Raw genomic sequence first — 23498 nt, 5'->3', positions numbered from 1 at the left:
CAGGGTTAGTTAGATACAGCAGTCAGTATCACACAGGGTTAGATGCAGCAGTCAGTATCACACAGGGTTAGATGCAGCAGTCAGTATCACACAGGGTTAGTTAGATGCAGCAGTCAGTATCACACAGGGTTAGATGCAGCAGTCAGTATCACACAGGGTTAGTTAGATGCAGCAGTCAGTATCACACAGGGTTAGTTAGATGCAGCAGTCAGTATCACACAGGGTTAGATGCAGCAGTCAGTATCACACAGGGTTAGTTAGATGCAGCAGTCAGTATCACACAGGGTTAGTTAGATGCAGCAGTCAGTATCACACAGGGTTAGATGCAGCAGTCAGTATCACACAGGGTTAGTTAGATACAGCAGTCAGTATCACGCAGGGTGAGCTCGCCCCGCCCCCTCCCTCGCTCAGGACTACATCTCCCGGCATGCCGCGCTCCCGCCTGGGCTCTGACCGGCTGCCCCGGGAGGAGGGGAGCAGTCGCCCGTTCACACTGGAGCAGCATGGAGCGCTTCTTGCAGGACTGTACGGCCGCTGTGCAGGTAAGGGGGTGCGGGGCAGGCTGGGCCCAGGAGCTCGCACTCTGCTCCCGGGACAGCTGGGTGACACTGACAGCATGCAGAACCACAGCTCCCATAACGTCGTGCTCTGACAGCAGGGGCAGAACTACAACTCCCAGCATGCTCTGACAACCCTGCAGTGGTGGCAGAACTACCACTCCCAGCATGTTCACCATGTCCTTCTGCTGCAGAACTCCCAATATCCGCCTGAAGTATGACTCCCATCATTCCCCGACAGCTCTGTAGTGGTGCACTGACATGTGGTTGACGAACCACAACTCCCAGCATGCCTTGCCGGCAGAACTATCACTCCCAGCATGTCCATCCATTGCAGAACTATAACCCTCAGCATACTCGGGCAGCACTAGTGGTGCAAGAACTGCAACTCCCATGACTTTCCATGGTTTTGCAGTAGTTGGGAAACTACTACTCCCAGTATGCCCTGAGAACTACTACTCCCAGTATGCCCTGAGAACTACTACTCCCAGTATGCCCTGAGAACTACTACTCCCAGTATGCCCTGAGAACTACTACTCCCAGTATGCCCTGAGAACTACTACTCCCAGTATGCCCTGAGAACTACTACTCCCAGTATGCCCTGAGAACTACTACTCCCAGTATGCCCTGAGAACTACTACTCCCAGTATGCCCTGAGAACTACTACTCGGAGCATGCCCTAGCCGTTCTATAACATGGTGATTTAGAGCGGTGGTGGGACTACAACTCCCAACATGCTGTGAGTTTTCATTTTTCGTCACCGGAATGGAAGGTGAAAAGCGCCAGAAGTTCCCGGGGTCTGAGAGGGGTGCACTACAACTCCCATCTTCCAATTCCTCCTAATTGTGGGGCAGCTGCTGATAAAAACACCACGGCAGCCAATCGGATCGCTGCTTTCATTTTAGGACCTGAACCGAGTAGATAAAAGCTGGTTGCTATGGGTAACGGCACCGCGGCCCCTTTAAGGGCAGGTTTACAAATGGCTGTGGGGGGGCGGCGTGAGGTCATGTGATGTCGCAGAATTTTTGTCATCCCCCTCCCCCCTCCCTTCAAAAAAGAGCGTGAACCAAACCGACATCCTGACTGTTTCCTGTCAGACTGAACAAGATGGCGTCTGCTACATTCTGTGTGTATTACTGGCGCTTTTTGGGGAACTGCATGACAAGCCGTTGTATAAAGTCGCCCACGAGACCGCCGCGCGGCCAGAACCGATGAGCACAATGGGCCCCTTGTTCCTGCAGCACCGTAAATAAAACAGCGATAACTTTATTTGTCGGCCAAAAAGATGACACAATGGCTGCCATTGTTAACCGCGTCCAAGAGGCTTCTGTGGTGAAGGTGTTCACCACATGACACGGTACAGCTGCGTAACTAGGGAGGCGGCCATATTGGTTGTCACCCAGCTTTCCCAGATACAGAAGGTCGGACAGAAGAAAACGCTTCTATGGGAAAGCTTAGTGAAATCCAATATGGCCGCCATTACCGGTTGTCACCTAGACTTCTACATGGCACATCGGCCTAGTTATGATGTGTGACACGTATTAACGGTGGCGGCCATATTGGTTGTCACCCAGCTTTCCCAGATACAGAAGGTCGGACAGAAGAACACGCTTCTATGGGAAAGCTTAGTGGAATCCAATATGGCTGCCATTACCGGTTGTCACCCAGACTTCTACATGGCACATCGGCCTAGTTATGATGTGTGACACGTATTGACGGTGGCGGCCATATTGGCTGTCACCCAGGTTTCCCAGATACAGAAGGGGACGCTTCTATTGGAAAGCTTAGTGAAATCCAATATGGCTGCCAATACCGGTTGTCACAAAGACTTCTACATGGCACATCGGCCTAGTTATGATGTGTGACACGTATTGACGGTGGCGGCCATATTGGCTGTCACCCAGGTTTCCCAGATACAGAAGGGGACGCTTCTATTGGAAAGCTTAGTGAAATCCAATATGGCTGCCATTACCGGTTGTCACAAAGACTTCTACATGGCACATCGGCCTAGTTATGATGTGTGACACGTATTGACGGTGGCGGCCATATTGGCTGTCACCCAGGTTTCCCAGATACAGAAGGGGACGCTTCTATTGGAAAGCTTAGTGAAATCCAAAATGGCCACCATTACCAGTTGTCACCCAGACTTCTACATGGCACATCGGCCTAGTTATGAAGTGTGACACGTATTGACGGTGGCGGCCATATTGGTTGTCACCCAGCTTTCCCTGTCTGCAGGGATGAAGAGCACTCGGCGGTACATGAGGCTAAGATGGCGGCTGCTCTGTATCCCCGTCACCTATAGACTGTCATCCGACGCTTCAAGGTCATGTCCCGCACAGTGAGGCATTTCCCATTCTGAAACCTGATCTCTCAGAATCTCTCGCTCTGGAGACGTCCAGTCGTTATTTTTACTCCACCGCTCGGATTTCACGCCCCCCCTCCCCGGAGCACAAGCTATGGTAAAGATATAAATTCAGTCATCTGTTTCTGACCAGCCTACTACTACTGGACTCCAAATCGGCCATCTTGACTCTTGCTGTCGTGGAGGCGGGGCTTGTTAATTTTTTTTCCGCTGGCGATGTTTCCATTTCACCTCCATTAATTTATTTTTCCGTTCGGCTTTTAGGCGTCAGTCTCCAAATATTGTGTTTGCTAAATAAATGGGGCGAGCGCGGCGGCAGATGGCGTGCTGTGTGCTCTTTCTCTTAGGGACATTAGGACTTCGGGACGCGCTGTATAAAGCAATTACTGGGCCGGCCGCTGTGTACACATTACATCTCGGATCAGCAGCCGCGCCTCCGTAATCTTTACCATATCCCAGAAACGGCAGTCTCCATAGCTGGCCGTCACCTGCCGAGATGCTTGGCTTCATTCATGCAGGTGATGCTGCATATATGCAGTCTATGTTCCATAAATGAGGACTGTCCCTTTAAAAAAAAAAAATAATTAATTAAAGGGATGATTTTAGGCAAAAAAAAAAAAAGCTTGCAGCACTTAGTAAAATGTCTGGTCCTCATGTGATTCTGGTGTGTTCATTTCAAATTGTAAAGAAGTCTTCCGGTCCTCTAAAACTCCTCCCAGGAGGCATCCATTTTGTGTCCTTTCTTCCTGCAATGCTTGAAAACCATGATGTGTAGATACAGGAAAAGGGGCGTGACTTCAAATTAGGTTTTATCCGTTGTCTTTTCTCTTGTTTTGATGCGCTGGAGACCGAGCAAGGTTAAGACCAACCCCACCCTTTAAATAAGCCACGCCCCTTAGACTTCACTTCAGCCAAAATGATGTCCGGTATGACATACTGAGGGCCTGGCATCGAAAACTAGACCCTTGTAATCTATCTGACAGCTCCGTCCCTACCTTTACCAACGACCGCTACAGTCAGACTCCTAGGGGCGTTAATGAATATTGGTCCAAGAAACAAAATGGCCGCCTGAATAGTTCAGAGATGTTATGGAGCCGAGTATGGGTCAGTACGGTTCATACCCTGCTTCGGCGCACGTGACCAGCGGTGCCGGGCCCCTGGTGCCGGTTCTTGTTTTGGGATCCAGGGTTAATGGCGGCTCCTGTAATCTGCCGTGGCGGTTTTATTACAGTAACGTATAGTTAAGTGCTTGATTTGTTTGCTCTTCTGCTTATGGGAGCGATTATACGAGGCGGCCTGCTGATAACTGCGACATCAAGATACCGATGACCATGCAAGCTAATTCAGCCTTAAAGGGCCGGTATGTCGTAAATAAACAAAGTTCTGGGTTACAGCTTCTGTCCTGTTTTGGGGAAAGCTGAGGGACAATATGGCCGACGTTACAGCTGCTACAGGGGCTGTCCCCGAGCTGTGCGCCATAACTATGCATAGGTAACGTTCAGGACTCTAGGAGAGTTGGGTGGTGACGTCTCTTCATAGACTACTTTATATGTTTTTATTATTTTCTGTGCAGAGTGAAGGCCTGGACTTCCATGTGATCCTTGGCAATGAAGCGTGTGACTTGGACTCAGCGGTCTCCGCCATTACGCTGGCGTATTTCTTGGCCAAGGTGAGTGCGTGTCCCGTAGATTACATGGAGGTGGCCCTAATGAAAAGAGCCTCATTTATCAAAATGGGAAAATGGTCCTTCTTGTCCATGGCAACCAATCGGAGGCCGGTTTTGGTTAATGAAGCCCTTGGTTTCCGCTTTTTGACTCAATTTTTCAAGAGACTTTGTTGTTAGAACCCATTGGGCGTCCCTTTACCAGACATGTTCTGGGGTGTCTTTCTTCAAGGAGCTGTCTGGTCGTTTTGCCAGAGGTTTTGCCACTGGGAACCCTACCAATTGTGAGAACGATCATTCTATGTCCCGTGTTTTGAATGGAGTGATCGTCACACATGGGCGTTTCTCCACCATTCAGTCTCTATAGGATCTTCGTCCATGCCATAGACTTTGAGTAGAGCCGCAGGGTGCATGCACCACTGGTCCTCGTGTTAAACGGGAGGCATGAGACCCAAATTTGGACATCTCCTAGAGGGTCGGGACTTCCACCCTGATGAAGAGGCCATCATTCTCTCACAGTACAGTTTTTGGGAAGCGAGTTGGTGCAGATTCCATATCTGATTCAAAATGGCTGCCCCAGAGGTGCTCTATTTCTCGTTTACCAGGGGGGTAGATGAGATTTGCACACTGACTGTCTCCAATCCTCAATTTTTCTAGACCTCTCCCAGCAAGAATCTGGTGTATGTCCCGGTGCTGAACATCCCACGGGAGGACTTTCCTCTCCGGACAGAAAGCACATTTTTCTTTAAGGAAAACCGGATATCAGAGGAGCTCCTGATCTTCCGAGATGAAATCGACCTGGGCGGTCTCTACGAGGCTGGGCGCTTAGGGTTGTCGCTGGTGGATCACAACGTGCTGTCCAGGTGAATCTGCTGTCTGCTTTAGAAGTTTTCGTCCAATTTTATAAAAAAAAATTATTATTTTTTTAGTTTTTCTATTTCTTCTTTCTTCCCTTTTGGTCCTTTTTTCTGGTTCTTGTTTTTCCTATTTTTTCCCCCCATTCTTGTGTTTTTGTTTGTATTTTAGTTTTTTTTTTGGTGGTTTTGCTTTATTTTACATGGTTATACTTTTGTCTTTTAGTTGCATTTTTATGTTCTCATTTTCTATTAAATTTTAAATTTTTTTTAAATTTAAAATTACTATTTAAGCCATGAAATTATCTTTCCAGATGATTTGATATACAACTAAAATTAGGGATTTTTTTTTCAGGACTGACTCTTTCATGGAAGATGTGATAACAGAGGTCATAGACCACCGCACTCTGGAGAGGAGACTGTCTCGTAATTGCCGGGTGACGGCAGAACTGGTGGGGTCCTGCACAACCCTGGTAGCAGAGAAGATCATCCAAGAGGCCCCTCACATCCTGGACTCTCAGCTGGCGTCCATGCTGCGCGGTAATACGTCCTTAGTCACCCGCTCTGTATGTAGCGCTCTGTGGTCTCCATATTCATTGTACGCCCCGTTTCTCCCTCAGGTACGATAGTCCTGGATTGTGTGAACATGGCACCCGCTGCTGGGAAAGTCACCCCAAAAGACAGAGAATACGTGCAAATCCTGGAGGCGAAGTTCCCGGACCTGCCACCAAGAGGCACCATGTTTGATTCCCTCCAGAACGCCAAGTTTGATGTCTCTGGTAAGTGATTTCCTTCTATTCTGGACTCCGCTTATTACTTCCGTCATCTTCAATGACACTCCAGTCACATCTAATTCTGCAGGATTATACTGCGCCCCCTGCTGGTTCAGGCTCTGAACAGATCATGTGGTACTCTGCTGCTGGGCGTTGATCTCACAGCTGAATTGTGAACGCAGCTTTGAATGTGATTGGAGATGGTCCTGTTTCGCTCAGTTTTAACCCTTTCCTCCACAGGTCTGACCACAGATCAGATGCTCCGTAAGGACCTTAAGGTCTTGTTCAGCCGGGACATTAACATGGCCGTGAGTGCCGTATACATGGACATAGAGGTGAGGCCCTTTTTTGGGGGAGGGGTGACATTAGGGTATTGTTTTACAAGCGACCGTCCATTATCACACATCTGACACATTAACGGTCAGTGATGTCTCTCCCCGTGAGTTTCCGCGCTTTCACCTCTCTGTTTTATTTCATTTCAAGGATTTCCTGCGAAGGACGAACCTGGAGAAAGAACTGCAGGATTTCTGTCGGCGGCACCATTACAACGTCGTTGTCGCTATGGCGATTGCCTTCACCAGCGCCAATGAACCGAAGAGGCAGATAGCGGTGTACAGCCAGCAAGGGCCGCTGAGAGCAGCGGTAAGGACTCCTTATCCAATATGGCTGCCCTCACGCCTCCTTTGTTGAATCCAGAGGGTGGATTTGCCTGGCGGTCTCAGTAGTGGTCGCCCAGCTTTCACTCTCTACGCCACCTATGGAAGGAACGGCGGCCATCTTAGTTTTTGCCCTACTGACCTCACATTTGCATATCTGAGGCACCGGCACTGAGTGTGAGAAAGTGACAAGCTGATAAGCCTTGTGTGTTTTCTGAGGCGTGAGGCACAGGCAGGGAAGATGTACGTGACTGTTTATGTAAGGGACAGGGAGGCCATGTGGGATACCAAAGCTATAATGGCAGCGGTGTTTCTGAAAGGGGTCCTCTACCCGAGTCACAGCACAGTGGGAAGGGTTGCAGCAAAGTTTACTTTAAATGACTATACCAGTCCAAGTCTGACGGCGCCCCCTAGCGATATGGATTGTGAACGGCAGCGAGGCGCAGGCTTTACAGTACAATACATAAATCTAATATAATACTATGACAATCATGTGACTTATCATTTCCAATAGTAATGTGGCGGAGTGACCACTAGTGGGAGCCCTAAGACGGACGTGCTCGCAGCAGAGGACACTCGTGAGCGATCACTGAAGATTTTTTTTATTCTAATAGTTGAAGAAACTTGAATAAAAGAGCGTTTTTTTTTTTATCCGCCAATGTTTACCTGTTACATTTTTTTACTTCCCCAACCCCCTCCCAACTGCCGTCATACCTCCTGTAACTGGATCAATCATTAACGTGACCAAAGTTTAAACTTTCCTTGTGAAATGTGAGCGCAGGACATAAGTTGCTTACTTTCACAGGCGACCGTCCTGCGAGAGGCCGTACACCGTAGGTGAGCACCGAATATATTGGGGGGGGTTAATAGATTTTGGGGTTAGAAATGCTGCGTTACACCGTTGTACGACGAAGGGAGGCATGCTTTTTTTTGGGGTTCGTGTTTGAACCTTTGCTACTATCTGTACCACACTGCACACGTACTACAGGCACACAGAGGCGTACATTAACCGTATCAGTGCCAGCTCTGCAGATGGGATTTGTTTTCAATATGGCAGCGTGGTACATAACGTATGTCAGAGACGCAGCCATCGAGCGAATACCTAATCATAATCAGGTAAATTAAAGGGCTCAAGAACTCAGTGAAAATATGTATATATATATATATATATATATATATATATATAATGTATATCGTATTTTTCACCCTATAAGACGCACCTGCCCATAAGTCTGACCTAGGTTTTTGAGGAAGACAATAAGAAAAAAAATATTTTGAACAAAAAGGTGTGATTTTGGTGGGTTTTGAACTAATGGTGGTCTGTGGATGACGCACTGTTATGGGGGATCTGTGGATGACGCACTGTTATGGGGGATCTGTGGATGACGCACTGTTAGGGGGGATCTGTGGATGACGCACTGTTAGGGGGGATCTGTGGATGACGCACTGTTATGGGGGCATCTGTGGAGGACACATATATAGCATCTTATGCTATATATGTGTCATACACAGCTATCCCCCATAACAGTGTCCCTGTGTACAGTAAATAGTGACCCTAATACAAGTGGGGGCCAGCAACTGGTGTTAAAATCGCTGCGGGGCCCGGTGCAGTCACTGTACTCTAATACACTGGGCCCCGCACACACTAGTATTCAGATGTTAACTGTAGGCAATCCATATTTAAACTACAAGGTAGCGCAATCCGCGTACCTTAGTACTCACTATTGAACGCCCGTACTTGCAGGCAGGCTGGCCGGTCACACACTTCCTCATCGGCGCATGCTCCGCCTGCTTTATTAATAAAGTGGGTGGAGCATGCGCCGTGAGGAAGTGATTGGCCAGCCTGCCTGCAAGTACGGGCGTTCAATAGTGAGTACTAAGGTACGCGGATTGCGCTACCTTGTAGTTTAAATATGGATTGCCTACAGTTTACATCTGAATACTAGTGTGTGCGGCCGGGCCCCGCCGCTAGTTGCCTCCAGCCTCTCCTCCCTCCCCGATGTTAAATTGGCAGCATTCGCCCCATAAGACGCACTGGCATTTTTCCCTCATAAGTGCGTCCTATGGGGTAAAAAATACGGTATATATGAGAGCGAGAGAGAAAAAAAAACTTCTGTAGTATAACAAATAATCAAAAAACAACATTCTTTAAAAAAATATTTTGAAAACCTTTTTAGAATTTCTGTAATATAAAAAATATATAAATTGTGAAAACATTTTGAAAAATTTTTTGAATTTGTGTAACACCAAAATCTTACAATATAAAAAAATAAATATATACCGTATGTAAATGAAAAAACTTTTTTTAAAATGGTACTTTCTATAATAAAAGATAATAAAATTCAATAATATATATACGGTACTGTTTTTTTTTTATATTACAGAAATTGTACATTTTTAAATAAAAAAAAAAATTGGTAGATATTTTTCTCTTATAATTTTATGTCTCTGATTTATTAGGTGAGTAAAGTTCTGGAGGAGGCCACGACGCCCTGTTTGGAGCTGTCCCCCATAAGCTGCCATTACTGTAACCACGTGACGGGCTACAGCCAAGGCAACACTGCTGCTTCCCGCAAGAAAGTGCTGCCCATCTTGAAGGATTTCCTAAGGAGAAGGGACAGCGGGGAGAACGGCGGTCCACCCATGCAGTCGTTCCGGGAGGGCTATAAGGGACCTTCTGAGCTGACAGAAGGTAATGTGGAGGATTATTCTGAGGGCAGCGAGCAGCTTGGAGATCCGGAGGAGCAGCCAGATAACGTGGACATCTGTGGCGGGGACGGAACGAAGTGTAAAGGATACGGAAGTGGGTTCAGGAGACAAATGGAGGATGGATTGGACGAGGAGAACTCCTTCCCTCCCACCCCTATGAACAGTCTGGTGGAAGGTTGCCCCCTTGACCGAGGACTCCCAAAACTAACTGCGGAAGCCATTTTAGAGAGGATCAGTCGTATCACTGTGATAGATTCTGAGGTAAATTCAACGACAGGAAAACAATGACGAGGCCCGAAATCATCGTAAAACCGACGAAAAGTTATATTATGTAAAAAAAAAAAAAAAATGGAGGTACGCGGCAAACAGCAATGCAATTTATGTTTGTCAATGTGGTTTCCATTATGTGTGAATTACCTCAGGGTCTCCTAGCAATATGTCTGCCTGTGACAGAGTGCATGCTGGCAGCTCCCATCACTGCACTGAGGAGGAAAAGTCTCCTCATATCAAGTAAAAAGGGGCGTAAAAGACCGCGCGCGCCCCTTCACTAGGATACCTAATAGTACTGACACTCAGGTTTAGTCACAAGCTCTGACTGTGGAGGAAGCCATTTTGTGGAATGAGCCTCACTAGTATTCATGGGTGTCATGGCTGCCCATAGCAACCAATCACAGTTCAACTTTCATTTTGTCCTCTGATGTGTCAAAATGAAAGCTGCGCCAGGATTGGTTGCTGTTGGCAACTCAAACAGCTAACATCCATCTGCCCTATAAGTTTTTGAATTTGATTGGCTAACGGAGCAGTGTCAGCTGTTGCCGGGTAGAATAGGAAGAGAATGTTTGACTGCGGTGAGGAAGTTCTAGTATTATTTAGAATGGTAAAAACATAAAAATGATTAATATCAAAAATAATATTAATTCTAATTACCAAATGAGTGTTATAGATCTGAAGACATGAGGGCCCCGGGCCCCATTTAGGATAACATTATAAGAGACATAAACCATTCATGACACAAGGCCCATTTTTAAAGGATTACTCCATTAAAAATTTGAAAAGTGAGGCGTGACTGGTGTCCACCCCAATATCTTAATCCCGCAATGCCAGATTCACAGGAGTCCAGGAAGCTGAGATATGAGGAGCTGTTTGGTGGAGTCCTTGTACTGTAGCTGTCCTCGTGCCTGCCTGAGACATGGAGGAAACAAGGTGGTCACTGGGGATTTTCTTATCTCTCTGAGGTCAAGGAGCCCACAATTATAATTTTTTGACCCTGTAGAGAAAATTACCGGTGCCCACCATATTTCTTCCATGTCTCAGGCAGCCAGGAGGACAGCTAGAACAGTTTTACAGTATAAGGACCCCACCAAAGAGCTCCTTATAACTCCGCTTCCTGGACCCCTAAAGACTGTGACCTAGGGAAAGGTGGGAAAATTTGGTTTCTTTCTTTTCAAACATGACTTTTTCAGTTTTAAATGGAGTTGGCCTTTAATTTCATTTTATGAGAACCTCAGGTGTTGGGGGGGAACTAAAAAATCCCTTTAAGGAGAGTTCCACCCAGAATCCTGATATTTGTCTAGTGGTTTGTATCACCTGGACTCACTAGAGATAAAGTCTGGGACCAGGGTTGTGGTGATTAAATATGTATAATCCCTCGAAGGGACTGTAGGGATGTTTAGTCTACCGTTCCTATGTCATCCCATGGCTCTATATACCATTAAAAGGGCAATTCCACAATACTCCGAGAACAAGGAGCTCTTAATCCCTCCAGTCCTGGTGGAGAATCCAGTGGACGTCTACTTGTGCTTCGGTGACTTAAAAGGCAACTCCACCTAAAGGACCTAATTCCCGAAGTAACTTGTTATCTTATCCTAGATCTGTCGGTGCGGCCATTTTGATGAAGCATCCATGAGATCCATTATGTTATGCCGGGTGACTACCATGTCTCCTCACAACAACGAGATGAATGAGAAGTAGTCACGGCTCTGCCCCCTGTTAATGTCGTCACTGAATTTCAATATGATGTAAATAGTATATGTAATTAAAGGGGAACACCTCCCCCCAACTATCCTTAACTGTATATTTTAAGGTCCTTCGAAGGGATTGAAAATTTTAGCTTTTTTTTTTTTTTTTTTAATACGTTACTTGCATGTAACCGCGTATGACTGGAGTCATGTGACAATCCGTAATGGGGTAGTGTGTGACCGTGTAATTTGGCGCCATTGTCATAAGCAAGGCTTCCACCTCATTGATGCAGAGCTAATAAAGTTTTTATTTTTTATTCTTACTTTTTAAACTTTTATAAAAATTTGCCGACAACGAGTACAGCTCTTGGAGTAGGTAACACAGATACTCCAACCGTACATTCTACACGTATCGGTACGTCGGTCCTTCTGTTCTATTGCTTCTGTCTGATTTTTGGGGCTCCCGATGTGATGTTTAATAGAATTAAAACCTCTCGTTCTATTCTGTTTCGTGTGATTTTATTATTGCCTGATACAGCGTACCACATGTCGTCCCCTCACCAATCAGGAGGTAGAGAAATGAGCCGTGCTGGGATTTCCTGCTGTGAGTGAGGCAGAGAGAGCTGCTTCCGTCAGTCTTAACTCTGCTCACAGAGACAGAATCTCGTGTCGTTCCGTTATTAGCAAGGTTCCTACAAACTGAGGGTGACGAAACCATGAACACTCCTAGTCGCCGCCTCCGATCAGAACCGGTCCAGTCACTTGGACATTTTTGGTTGCAGGAACGTGTACGGCAACGAGCGGAAGAAAGACTCATCTGATTTGACAGCAACAACAAGATGCCGGCGTGAGAGGTGGCAGAACCGGTTTCTGAGAGGTGTGTATCCTCCGCATAATGAGGCCGGGCCATGAGAAAACATCACTCACGAATATTCCAAATCCACTCGTAAAGATGGACAGCGGTGCGAAGGACGGAGAGCCCGGGGCCCTGCACCAGAGGTAAGTGCTCGGCTCCAAACCGGAGGAGGGGACATGTCATAGCAGTGATGGCCACTGCCTGGATCGAGAAGGATCTATAATAATCCTATTACGTTACGACGGAGCTGTCCTATTGTTTTCGAGTGCACCCCCCCAATGGGTGGAAGTTCCTATTTCAGTCCTATGAGTCCAGGTCTCACCCCCGGAACATTATTATCGTATTATACCGTGCTAGACCAGGCTGCAGTTCCTTACTTCCCAGCCAAGAAGCAGCATGCTGACAGTTTCCCTGGACTATGAGGACTTGGAGGGGCGCCTCTTCTGTCCCTGGTCATGTCTGGTATTGCAGCTCAGTTTCTTCACTTGAACGAGGATGAGCTGTAGTAACAGCCCACAGGAAACTGCGGAGGACCCTTTTGTTTGTTTTTTTAAAACCTTGGAGGAGTGAATGAGGTAAGGGGCGGTGCTATGAAAGAAGTGGGTGTGGCTTGCTAACACTTTAAAAAAAAAAAAAAAAGTGATGGTTTATGTAGAGGGCCTCATGCTCCTCCTCAGGGGTGTGGCTAACCTTAGCTGGATCCGCCCTTTTCATGTGACACTTTTATAAGCCCGCCCCCATTTTTGTGAAATTGGCCTATAAATGACTAATAATAACTGGAGATCATGTCACAGTCTGGCAGTACATAAAACAGGACATAAAAATGTGACCTCAGTGCCACGCCTGGTCCCTACGAGCGGTAATAGTCCTGGTCACCGTCCCATTAGTCACAGTACATAGAGCTCGTCCAACTACTCAGCACTGAGTCTCCTAGAGGCGTGTGGCCTATATTGGCGCTAAAAGGACACGCCCACTTTTATAGCATCTTGTACTGTGACAGAGCGGTGGGGACTTGTCCTCATCTTTCCTGATTTTTTACTAGGGACTTGGGACAGTGACACATACACCCCCTCTTCTTCCTAGAATGCCTCCTCCTGGACTCCGACTACAAAAACATGGCTGCCTTCTTCTGGAAACAGCGCCACACTCGTCCACAGGATGTGTCTGGTATTACAGCTCAGGTCCATTGAATTAGTGAAGAGGTGCAGCACAGTGTTCGACTGCAAGCAGCCATGTTTTTTCTAGTCCTGGACAACCCCTTTAAGTCCCGCCCTCATCATCATGTCAGGAAACCACGATGATCACCATCCTGCATTGTGTTTTAATTCCTCGCCAGCTCTGCTTGCTGTCAGCAAATGAGAACCCTTACAGGCCTCATGCTTCTCAGAGCTGAGGGTTTGCTACAATTGCATCTAGTCTGTAAATCGGCAGCACAAGAGGCGACGGCATGGAAACCTGTCCATCAAGCGTAATGCTTAATTGCGCACACACACTCTGTTTTTAAGAGCCACCCCTTTAATTAGGCCACACCCTATTCACAGGCTTTTTTTTTTTAAATTTAAATTAGCCCGCACCTGCAGGATTGTGGGAAATAGAAGAGTCCACAGACGGTGTAGAGACAGGCGGTCAGCGCAGTATAAAAGTGCATACATGTCCCGGCAGGGCGGTGTGTACACTGCCGCTACCTGGGAACATGAGCTGTTTTTGGGAGTTGCCCATTATGCTGTATCCTCCCTGCCCCACAGCTACATAGGTGATGTCAGCCGCCTACTCCAGGGTCACCTACCTCTGCACACAGCCTGTAAGTATCTCTTCAGCACGGTATGGCCGTTTTATTTCTTGTATTGACAAGCACAGGGAGGGCACCTATATATAGGGGAGGGGGACACTGTGCACAAATATAGGTGCAAGCTGCATGCACAGGTAAGTGAGCGTTCCCCATATGCACCATTAAGGGGGGCGCTGTATACTAAGAAAAAGGGGGGCACTGGATGCAAGCTATATACAGACCGCACCCATAACGAGGGGACCTGCGGCTCCGTCACCTATGGCTATTAACCCCTGCTGTGCCGGCAGTCGCCCTGTTGGGGTATATTCACACAAGAAAGTTTTTTTTTATCAGGTTTTTGAAGCATAAATGGCAGATACTACCCCAAAAAAAAAAAAAAAAAAAAAAACCTGCACGTGTGAACGGAACCGCACACAGCAGCCTGTTCTAGCGAATAGGACAGATCTGAATAGAACGTAATGGCGTCATGTGTGAAATGGTAAAGGGTTGCCTCCCCCCCTGCAAGCAATCAAAACTGTGCGCCATCTTACAGGGTTCGGCCTAGGACATCCTCCATTTTGTTCTCATCGGTGTCCATACGTGAGCTCTAACTGTATGTGATGATGCGTACATATGGGGTCTAAGGGGGTGTGATGTCACAAAAGGGGCAGGGTCTACCTGGGAAAAGGGTGGAGTCTTACAACAGGCTTCCCCTTCAGGCTAACTTTTAAAGGGTTGGCAAGTGTGCTTTGTCTACTACGCAGAGTATATAAATATGGCGGACGTTTTCGGCGTCTATTAGGAGGCGCGCACGTGCTTTACTGATGAACAGTACATGGGTGGTTTTTAGGAGAAAGGTTAACGAGGTCGCAGCAGTCGACCATGTTGGATGAGGAGGTCATGTGATGTGTTTTTAAGGCCTCCTGCACACGACCGTATGGCTTTTTCAGTGTTTTGCGGTCCGTTTTTCACGGATTCGTTGTTCCGTTTTTTGTTTCCGTTGTGTTTCTGTTCCGTTTTTTTCCGTATGGCATATACAGTATACAGTAATTACATAGATAAAATTGGGCTGGGCATAACATTTTCAATAGATGTTTCTGCAAAAAACCAAACGGAAGACATACGGATGCATTTCCGTATGTGTTCCCTTTTTTTTGCGGACCCATTGACTTGAATGGAGCCACAGAACGTGATTTGCGGGCAATAATAGGACATGTTCTATCTTTAAATGGAATTCATACGGAGTACATTCAGTTTTTTTTTGCGGAACCACTGAAATGAATGGTTCCGTATACGGAACGCAAAAGACGGCCAGTAAACGGGGGGAAAAAACGGTCGTGTGCAGGAGGCCTAAAGCAGACGGCGTTTCATTAATTCGTCATTGTGTAGGCAGAACAGAGGCCTTGGAATGGTTAACAAAGCACAGGGCCTCGTGTGCCCAAACAAAGCGATGCGGCCTTTGTTGCCCATAGCAACCAATCAGAACTCTGCTTTCATTTCTTACACTGCTCTGGTGAAGTGAAAGCTGTGCTGTGATTGGCTGCTATGGACAGCTTGTGCCCCAATGTCTGCCCAGTTGGTTTTCGGCCCTGTCAGTGGTGGTAACTGGCGAGGATGCCACCCGTGTTAAACGGCTGTTACCCAAAATTCTCTTGATGCCAGGGCCACACAGGTTTTTGGGGAGAGTGACCCAGCGGTGTTTTCTTCTGAAGAATGACTATATAATTCTCGCCACAGAGCCATGGCTTTTGGGAGGAGTTTATTTAATCCACGCCCATTTTGGGGTGAAATTTATATGTTAAATACAAAACTAGAGTAAAATTTCTTCATCAGAGACGTCCTATTGGTCCGGCACCACCACAGCTGCAGGGCCTGGGCCCCCCGCAGTTAATTAGACCATCTGGAGGCCACAGGGGACGGTGTGAGTTTGGTGGCTCATTAGGGACCTCTAAGGCCTCGTTCTGTTACTGATATTTTCACTTTAAAAAAAAAATTGTACATTTCTTCATTATCCCCCGACACCAGATGTGAGAGGGGTGTGGCCTTTGAAATGTCACATGACCTTAAGCGGTACATGAAAAGCGGATGCTCATGGGCGATTGCGCTCCATTATAGTCTATGGCAGCATGCGCCATACATATCCTAGAAGTAACAGGCTCTCCAGCTGCTCCTGTCCTCATGAGCCCCTAAGAAATGGAGGCCTTAGGCCCTTACCCAGTTTGCCAGCCCCTCAAACTGACCAAGCATTCTTGGGTGGCGTACGCGCTTTTTGGGTTTGTCCACACACGTTGGATTTGACACAGATTCTGGCTTGGGGAATGGTTAACAGCTGACTGCAGTGCCACCTGTCACCACCAGAGGTCAGTGCTGAGTATCCTGTAGTAACCTATCCAGTAGTTTGTAGACTACACCTGGGCAGGATTCATGTATACAATCAATGACAAGGGACAGGAGGGAAGGACATGTCTATGAAGGATGAATTCCGCCATTATTACACGCTGTGACCTTCTCCCCCGACAGCACCATACCACGGTCAGCGGCCCCATCAGCTACCACTCGTCCGACCATTGATGACATGGAGCTGAAAGAAGAATGGCAAGATGAAGAGTTCCCAAGGTGGGTCGGCTGGGTAAAAATAAATGGCACGCTGCTGCCCCCCATTACCTGACCACTGGGCGTGGCCATTTATGGCTTATGACACCAATCTTGTTTTCAGGCCCCTTCCAGAGGAGGCTGCGGCAGAAGAAGACATGGATTCTAAAGAAGATGACCCATCGGGTAAGATGAGACAGGATAGAAACAAGTGGGACGTTCCCACAGCAGCACAGAGTATTTGAGGAGACAGGTGAGCCTTGTGACTCTGGTCTTGATGCTCGTGAGGACAAGGATGCATGTATCATGGTGAGGAGGGGGATGGAGACATGTGGGACATAAAGCAGGCCCCCACCCCCCAGCAGCGCAGAGTATTAAAGGAGACGGGTGAGCCCTGTTGTCTAGTCACCCATGTTATGATGCTGGTGAGGACAAGGCAGGGGCGCATCACCAATGAGGCCAAGTGAGGCCTCAGGCAGCACCAGGTAGGGACAAGCAGCGGAAGGGCCATGGGCAATGAGCGCTTTTATTGTGGCAAAGGGGGTTAGGTTAAGAAATTGGCATGGGGGGGGGGGGGGGGGCGCCGTTTCAGTTTTTGCCTCAGGCAGCAGAAAGGCTAGGTGCACCCCTGGGACAAGGTTGCATGGAGACATGTGGGACAGAGAGCAGGCCCTCTCCCCAGCAGCGCAGAGTATTTCAGGGGACACGCAGGCTGACTTGGTTTGACCTGTTCCGCAGTCAGTCCTCCCAGTACGCTGGAGCTGTGCGGTAACCGCCATATAAAGAAACGATTACCCGCCCCTGATATCAGCCTAAACCTGGAAAACAGCCAGGAGTCTGCCATCTCCAGCGACAACCGCGACCTGACAACTGACGAAGATTTTGATTTTGACATTGATGATCTGGAGACTCCGAACAGCAGCGAGTTACTCGACCTGAGCCATGAGTTTGAGTGGGAAGGTAACGCCCGTTCTCCAGTTCTTCGCTCCGGGTAGGGCAGGGGGCCGCGGCCATTAATGCGGTGTCCTTCTTTACTACAGATGATCTCCCCAAGCCTAAAGGGACGGAAAACGTCCAATATGTGGACAACCGCGTGACGGACATGGAAGATCAGAACGGCCGCAAGTGGAGGATATTTCTGATGGGAGAACACAAGGTGGACATGACGGCCATCGAGCCGTACAAGAAAGTCGTCTCTTCGGGAGGTAACCGAGGGGAAATGAGAGCGTATCTAATCCTATCCTGTGTGATACTGCCTGCTGAGAGGTGTATCTAATCCTATCCTGTGTGATACTGACTGCTGAGCTGTGTATCTAATCCTATCCTGTGTGATGCTCTCTGCTGAGCTGTGTATCTAATCCTATCCTGTGTGATACTGTCTGCTGAGCTGTGTATCTAATCCTATCCTGTGTGATGCTCTCTGCTGAGCTGTGTATCTAATCCTATCCTGTGTGATACTGACTGCTGAGCTGTGTATCTAATCCTATCCTGTGTGATACTGTCTGCTGAGCTGTGTATCTAATCCTATCCTGTGTGATACTGTCTGCTGAGCTGTGTATCTAATCCTATCCTGTGTGATACTGTCTGCTGAGCTGTGTATCTAATCCTATCCTGTGTGATGCTCTCTGCTGAGCTGTGTATCTAATCCTATCCTGTGTGATACTGTCTGCTGAGCTGTGTATCTAATCCTATCCTGTGTGATGCTCTCTGCTGAGCTGTGTATCTAATCCTATCCTGTGTGATACTGTCTGCTGAGCTGTGTATCTAATCCTATCCTGTGTGATACTGTCTGCTGAGCTGTGTATCTAATCCTATCCTGTGTGATACTGTCTGCTGAGCTGTGTATCTAATCCTATCCTGTGTGATACTGTCTGCTGAGCTGTGTATCTAATCCTGTCCTGTGTGATGCTCTCTGCTGAGCTGTGTATCTAATCCTATCCTGTGTGATACTGTCTGCTGAGCTGTGTATCTAATCCTATCCTGTGTGATACTGCCTGCTGAGCTGTGTATCTAATCCTATCCTGTGTGATACTGTCTGCTGAGCTGTGTATCTAATCCTGTCCTGTGTGATGCTCTCTGCTGAGCTGTGTATCTAATCCTATCCTGTGTGATACTGTCTGCTGAGCTGTGTATCTAATCCTGTCCTGTGTGATGCTCTCTGCTGAGCTGTGTATCTAATCCTATCCTGTGTGATACTGACTGCTGAGCTGTGTATCTAATCCTGTCCTGTGTGATACTGCCTGCTGAGCTGTGTATCTAATCCTGTCATTTGTGATACTGTCTGCTGAGCTGTGTATCTAATCCTGTCCTGTGTGATGCTCTCTGCTGAGCTGTGTATCTAATCCTATCCTGTGTGATACTGTCTGCTGAGCTGTGTATCTAATCCTGTCCTGTGTGATGCTCTCTGCTGAGCTGTGTATCTAATCCTATCCTGTGTGATACTGTCTGCTGAGCTGTGTATCTAATCCTATCCTGTGTGATACTGCCTGCTGAGCTGTGTATCTAATCCTATCCTGTGTGATACTGTCTGCTGAGCTGTGTATCTAATCCTATCCTGTGTGATACTGTCTGCTGAGCTGTGTATCTAATCCTATCTTGTGATACCGCCTGTCTCTTTGGGGTGTTGGCAGGGTTTCATTATATACACCCGGTTCCCGTGTTTTCCTCCAGGTCACCATGGCGATGGGTTGAACGCTATTATTACATTCGCCTCCTGTTATCTACCAGAGAGTAATATTCCGGATTACCAGTACATCATGGACAATCTCTTCAGGTATGAGCAGCGGACAGCACGGCCACTAGGGGGCAGGACGGTGACTCAGAATTAATCATTTCAATGTGTATAAGAGTATGTAAAAATAAACTAATTTAAAGGGGAACTCCATCCAAAATACAGAAATCTCTAATGGTTTTTTAAATTAAGCCTAAATGTTTATATTTTATGATTCAAGAGGAGCCTGTGAGAAACAGATTGTAAGAGACAGATCATGGCGAGCAGAATGTAAGGAAGTGCGTGTGAGGAGTAAGTCCTGAGGAGGAGCAGGTCCCGAGAAGCAGAATGTAAGGAAGTGCATGTGAGAGCAAGTCCTGAGGAGAAGCCTATAAGAGACAGGTCACGAAGAGGAGCTTATAGGGAGCATACTATAAGGAAGGGAGTGTGAGGAGCAAGTCCTGAGAAGCATATTGTGAGGAGCAAGTCCTGAGAAGCATATTGTGAGGAGCAAGTCCTGAGAAGCATATTGTGAGGAGCAAGTCCTGAGAAGCATATTGTGAGGAGGAGGACCTGAGAAGCATATTGTGAGGAGGAGGACCTGAGAAGCATATTGTGAGGAGGAGGACCTGAGAAGCATATTGTGAGGAGGAGGTCCTGAGGAGAAGCCTATAAAAGACAGGTCAGGAAGAGGAGCTTGTAGGGAGCAGATTATAAGGAAGGGAGTGTGAAGAGCAAGTTGTGAGGAGCAGGTCCTGAGGACAAGCTTGTAAAAGACAGGTCATGAGAGCTTATGAGGAGCAGGTCCGGTGGAGCAGCCTATAAGAGACAGGTCACGAAGAGGAGCTTATAGGGAGCATACTATAAGGAAAGGAGTGTGAGGAGCAGGTCCTGAGGAGCATATTGTGAGGAGCAGGTCCTGAGGAGAAGCCTATAAAAGACAGGTCAGGAAGAGGAGCTTGTAGGGAGCATACTATAAGGAAGGGAGTGTGAGGAGCAGGTCCTGAGGAGAAGCCTATAAAAGACAGGTCAGGAAGAGGAGCTTGTAGGGAGCAGATTATAAGGAAGGGAGTGTGAAGAGCAGGTTGTGAGGAACAGGTCCTGCAGACATTAAGCTTGTAAAAGACAGGTCATGAGGAGCGGATTGTGACTAAGAGCTTGTAAGGAGCAGGTCCGGAGGAGCAGCTTGTAAGGAGCGGACTGTGAGTAGGGGCTTGTAAAGTGTCAAGTCCTGATAAGGAGCTTGTGAGGACCAGATTATGAGAAGTAGGTCTTGAGTAGAAGCTTGCAAGGGGTAGGTCCCAGGGAGGAGATTGGGAGGAGGCGCTCTTGAGGAGCAAGTCAGAGGAAGATCAGGTACTGAGGAGCTTGTGAGAGGCAGGATGTAAGGAGACACATGAGAAGGACAGTTTGTGAGGAAACGTGACTGTAGGGTGACGGCTACCTTGTTTTTAGAAAAAATAAATGAAAGGTTGTCACCGCCATCTAGTAACATAATCTTGTTGTGTGTGTATAGTGAAATAAGAACTGAATTCAGAATGTTCTCCCTGATGCTAGACCTTCATAGTCCTTTCACAAGGGGCTTTATTTTTGTGGATGAAAATCCCCTAGAATAGTATTTTATTCTCTAACTACAGTTTGCGGTCTCTCCCCTCATTGTCTGGCGCTGTGCATTCAGGTATATAATAGGAACCTTAGACCTTCTGGTGGCCGAGGACTACATGATGATCTATCTGAACGGATGTACCCCACGCAATAAAATCCCCCCCATCAACTGGATCAAGCGCTGTTACCAGGCCACGGGGAGACGGTAAGGCCTGAGACATCCCAGAGATCTGGACAAACCATGGAGCGGCTGAATAGGGACAGTGTGGGTGTTTAGGGAAACTCCAAGGACAAGATTTTTTTAAATCTCCAGGTACCAGACAAAGAACTTGACAGAACTTTTTTTTTTGGACCACCATAAAAGTCTGTGAATCAATCATAGACGATTACTGCATTTTTATCAAGATTTTTTTTGTGGTATTTCCCTTTATTTCTTTAAATTTTTGTATTTATTTTAATTTAATTTAATTTTTATTTTAGGTTAAAGAAAAATCTGAAATCTGTCCTCATTGTGCACCCGACGTGGTATTTGAAAGCCTTGCTGGTCATCACAAGGCCTTTTATCAGGTTAGTGTTTTGAAAATAGTAGGTCATTATATGGGAAAACCCAGTTGGAAAAATTCCAAAAAATATTTGTGGACTAGTAACTGGGTGACAACCATGGAGTGCCTGATGGGGGTTGTCCTCTGAGATCAGCTGTAATCTATGGATAGATCTGGTAGTAAGTGTTAGATTTCTCTGCAGTGCCCCCGCAGGAGAAATTGGGTATTACAGTGTCCAGTCATATCAATGGGTTGCCTGTGTAATGTAGGACAGGACAGGTCCTCCGGAGCAAAAGATGCTCTTGATAGCCACTTCCTACTCTAATAGGACCTAAAAAATTAAAAACTGAACAAGCCCTTTAACTTTTTTTTTGTTTTTTGTTTCTTTAAGTTCCAAATTTGGAAGAAAGGTGAAATTTGTCAACAGCCTGGCGGACCTGGAGCCGCTCGTTTCGCTAGAGAAGGTTCACATACCGGACTGTATTCAAGAGTGAGTCACCCCCTGATCTTTCACCCTCTATTAACTATATACGATCAGTGAGTCCAGTTCAGCTGAATGCTCTGCTTTTCTCCGTTTCAGGTTGGACAATTCCTTAAAGCGATAGCTCCTGTGAATTCTTTTGCACTGAATTGCACTCCTAGTGGGAGATCTGCTGCAATAAACACCAGCGACAACTCATTGGACAGGCTGTAACATTGAGCCGGGGACCTCCATACTCACACAGGAAACCTCGCTAGAAGAGTTTCTCGAAGAACGCCATTCTGCACATGAAAAGAAAAGGGGATATAGTGTATTATCTGCTGTTCCAACAGAATGGCGCCACCTGGTGACCAAATTCTCAGGAAAAGTTATACCATGAACAAAAATTTGGGGGCGTTCCTTATGGTGACCCATACGGTGCGCCTTGTTAATATTTATATCAATAAAGTTTTTTGAACTACCAAGAATTCTAGATGTATTAAAAAAAAAAAAAAAAGTTCAGCGCTTTGTGTTCTCTTCAATAAACTTTATTGATCTAATCCTATACTTAACAATATGTTAATTACATATTGTTGCGGGTTTAACCTGCAGCCATCATGGAAAACTTTATAAAGGGGGACACCTTCATGACTTTTTTTTTTTTATGATTGGATTTTATTCATTTTGGGCTAAAAATAATTTATTCCAGTTGGTCTTTATTAAAAATGTTCAGCCGTTTTTGAGAAAGAGGGGTTAAAAATCAGTCTGTTTCCAGAGTATCACTTCTCAGTCCCATCAGCTGACGGCTCATGTGAGAATCTCCGGACCTCAAACACTTAGGCCCCTTTCACACGGGATTCCGCGCGGATGCGATGCGTGAGTTGAACTTATTGCACCCGCACTGAATACCGACCCATTCATTTCTATGGGGCTGTTCACACGAGCGGTGATTTTCACGCATCACTTGTGCGTTGCGTGAAAATCGCAGCATGCTCTATATTCTGCGTTTTTCACGCAACGCAGGCCCCATAGAAGTGAATGGGGCTGCGTGAAAATCGCAAGCAAGTGCGGATGCGGTGCGATTTTAACGCACGGTTGCTAGGAGATGATCGGGATGGAGACCTGATCATTATTTTTTTACCTTATAACGTGGTTATAAGGGAAAATAATAGCATTCTGAATACAGAATGCTTAGTACAATAGCGCTGGAGGGGTTAAAAAAATAATAATAATTTAACTCACCTTAGTCCACTTGATCGCGATGCCCGGCATCTCCTTCTGTCTCCTTTACTGAACAGGACCTGTGGTGACGTCACTCCGGTCATCACATGATCTTTTACCATGGTGATGGATCATGTGGTGACCGGAGTGACGTCACCACAGGTCCTTGACCTGTAATGAATGCTCACCACAGGTCCTGTTCAGTAAAG

General features: G+C 46.8%; 2 protein-coding genes across 3 annotated transcripts; both read left to right on the top strand.

The window, feature by feature from the left end:
- Nucleotides 1-433: 433 nt before the first annotated feature.
- On the top strand, nucleotides 434-12015 carry PRUNE1 (prune exopolyphosphatase 1). Its single transcript, XM_040411440.1, has 8 exons — nucleotides 434-542; nucleotides 4496-4591; nucleotides 5243-5448; nucleotides 5795-5979; nucleotides 6060-6218; nucleotides 6453-6547; nucleotides 6696-6854; nucleotides 9329-12015. The coding sequence occupies exons 1-8, from the start codon at nucleotides 504-506 to the stop codon at nucleotides 9863-9865; spliced, it is 1476 nt and encodes a 491-aa protein (XP_040267374.1). The 5' UTR covers nucleotides 434-503; the 3' UTR covers nucleotides 9866-12015.
- A 400-nt stretch (nucleotides 12016-12415) lies between these two features.
- Nucleotides 12416-22969, top strand: BNIPL (BCL2 interacting protein like). 2 transcript variants are annotated; one of them, XM_040411447.1, is made up of 10 exons: nucleotides 12416-12534; nucleotides 16680-16775; nucleotides 16876-16937; nucleotides 17490-17711; nucleotides 17792-17956; nucleotides 19422-19524; nucleotides 21140-21271; nucleotides 21547-21633; nucleotides 22000-22098; nucleotides 22189-22690. In XM_040411447.1, the coding sequence occupies exons 1-10, from the start codon at nucleotides 12431-12433 to the stop codon at nucleotides 22211-22213; spliced, it is 1095 nt and encodes a 364-aa protein (XP_040267381.1). In that variant the 5' UTR covers nucleotides 12416-12430; the 3' UTR covers nucleotides 22214-22690. The 2 variants fall into 2 exon arrangements, with proteins under 2 accessions (XP_040267381.1, XP_040267382.1); XM_040411448.1 differs by lacking the exon at nucleotides 12416-12534 and adding an exon at nucleotides 12556-14192 and having other exon boundaries at nucleotides 22189-22969.
- Nucleotides 22970-23498: the final 529 nt, after the last annotated feature.

This window comes from Bufo bufo, chromosome 11, assembly GCF_905171765.1.
Source record: "Bufo bufo chromosome 11, aBufBuf1.1, whole genome shotgun sequence".
Lineage (NCBI taxonomy): Eukaryota > Metazoa > Chordata > Amphibia > Anura > Bufonidae > Bufo > Bufo bufo.
This window is presented reverse-complemented; position numbering and strand designations above follow the sequence as displayed.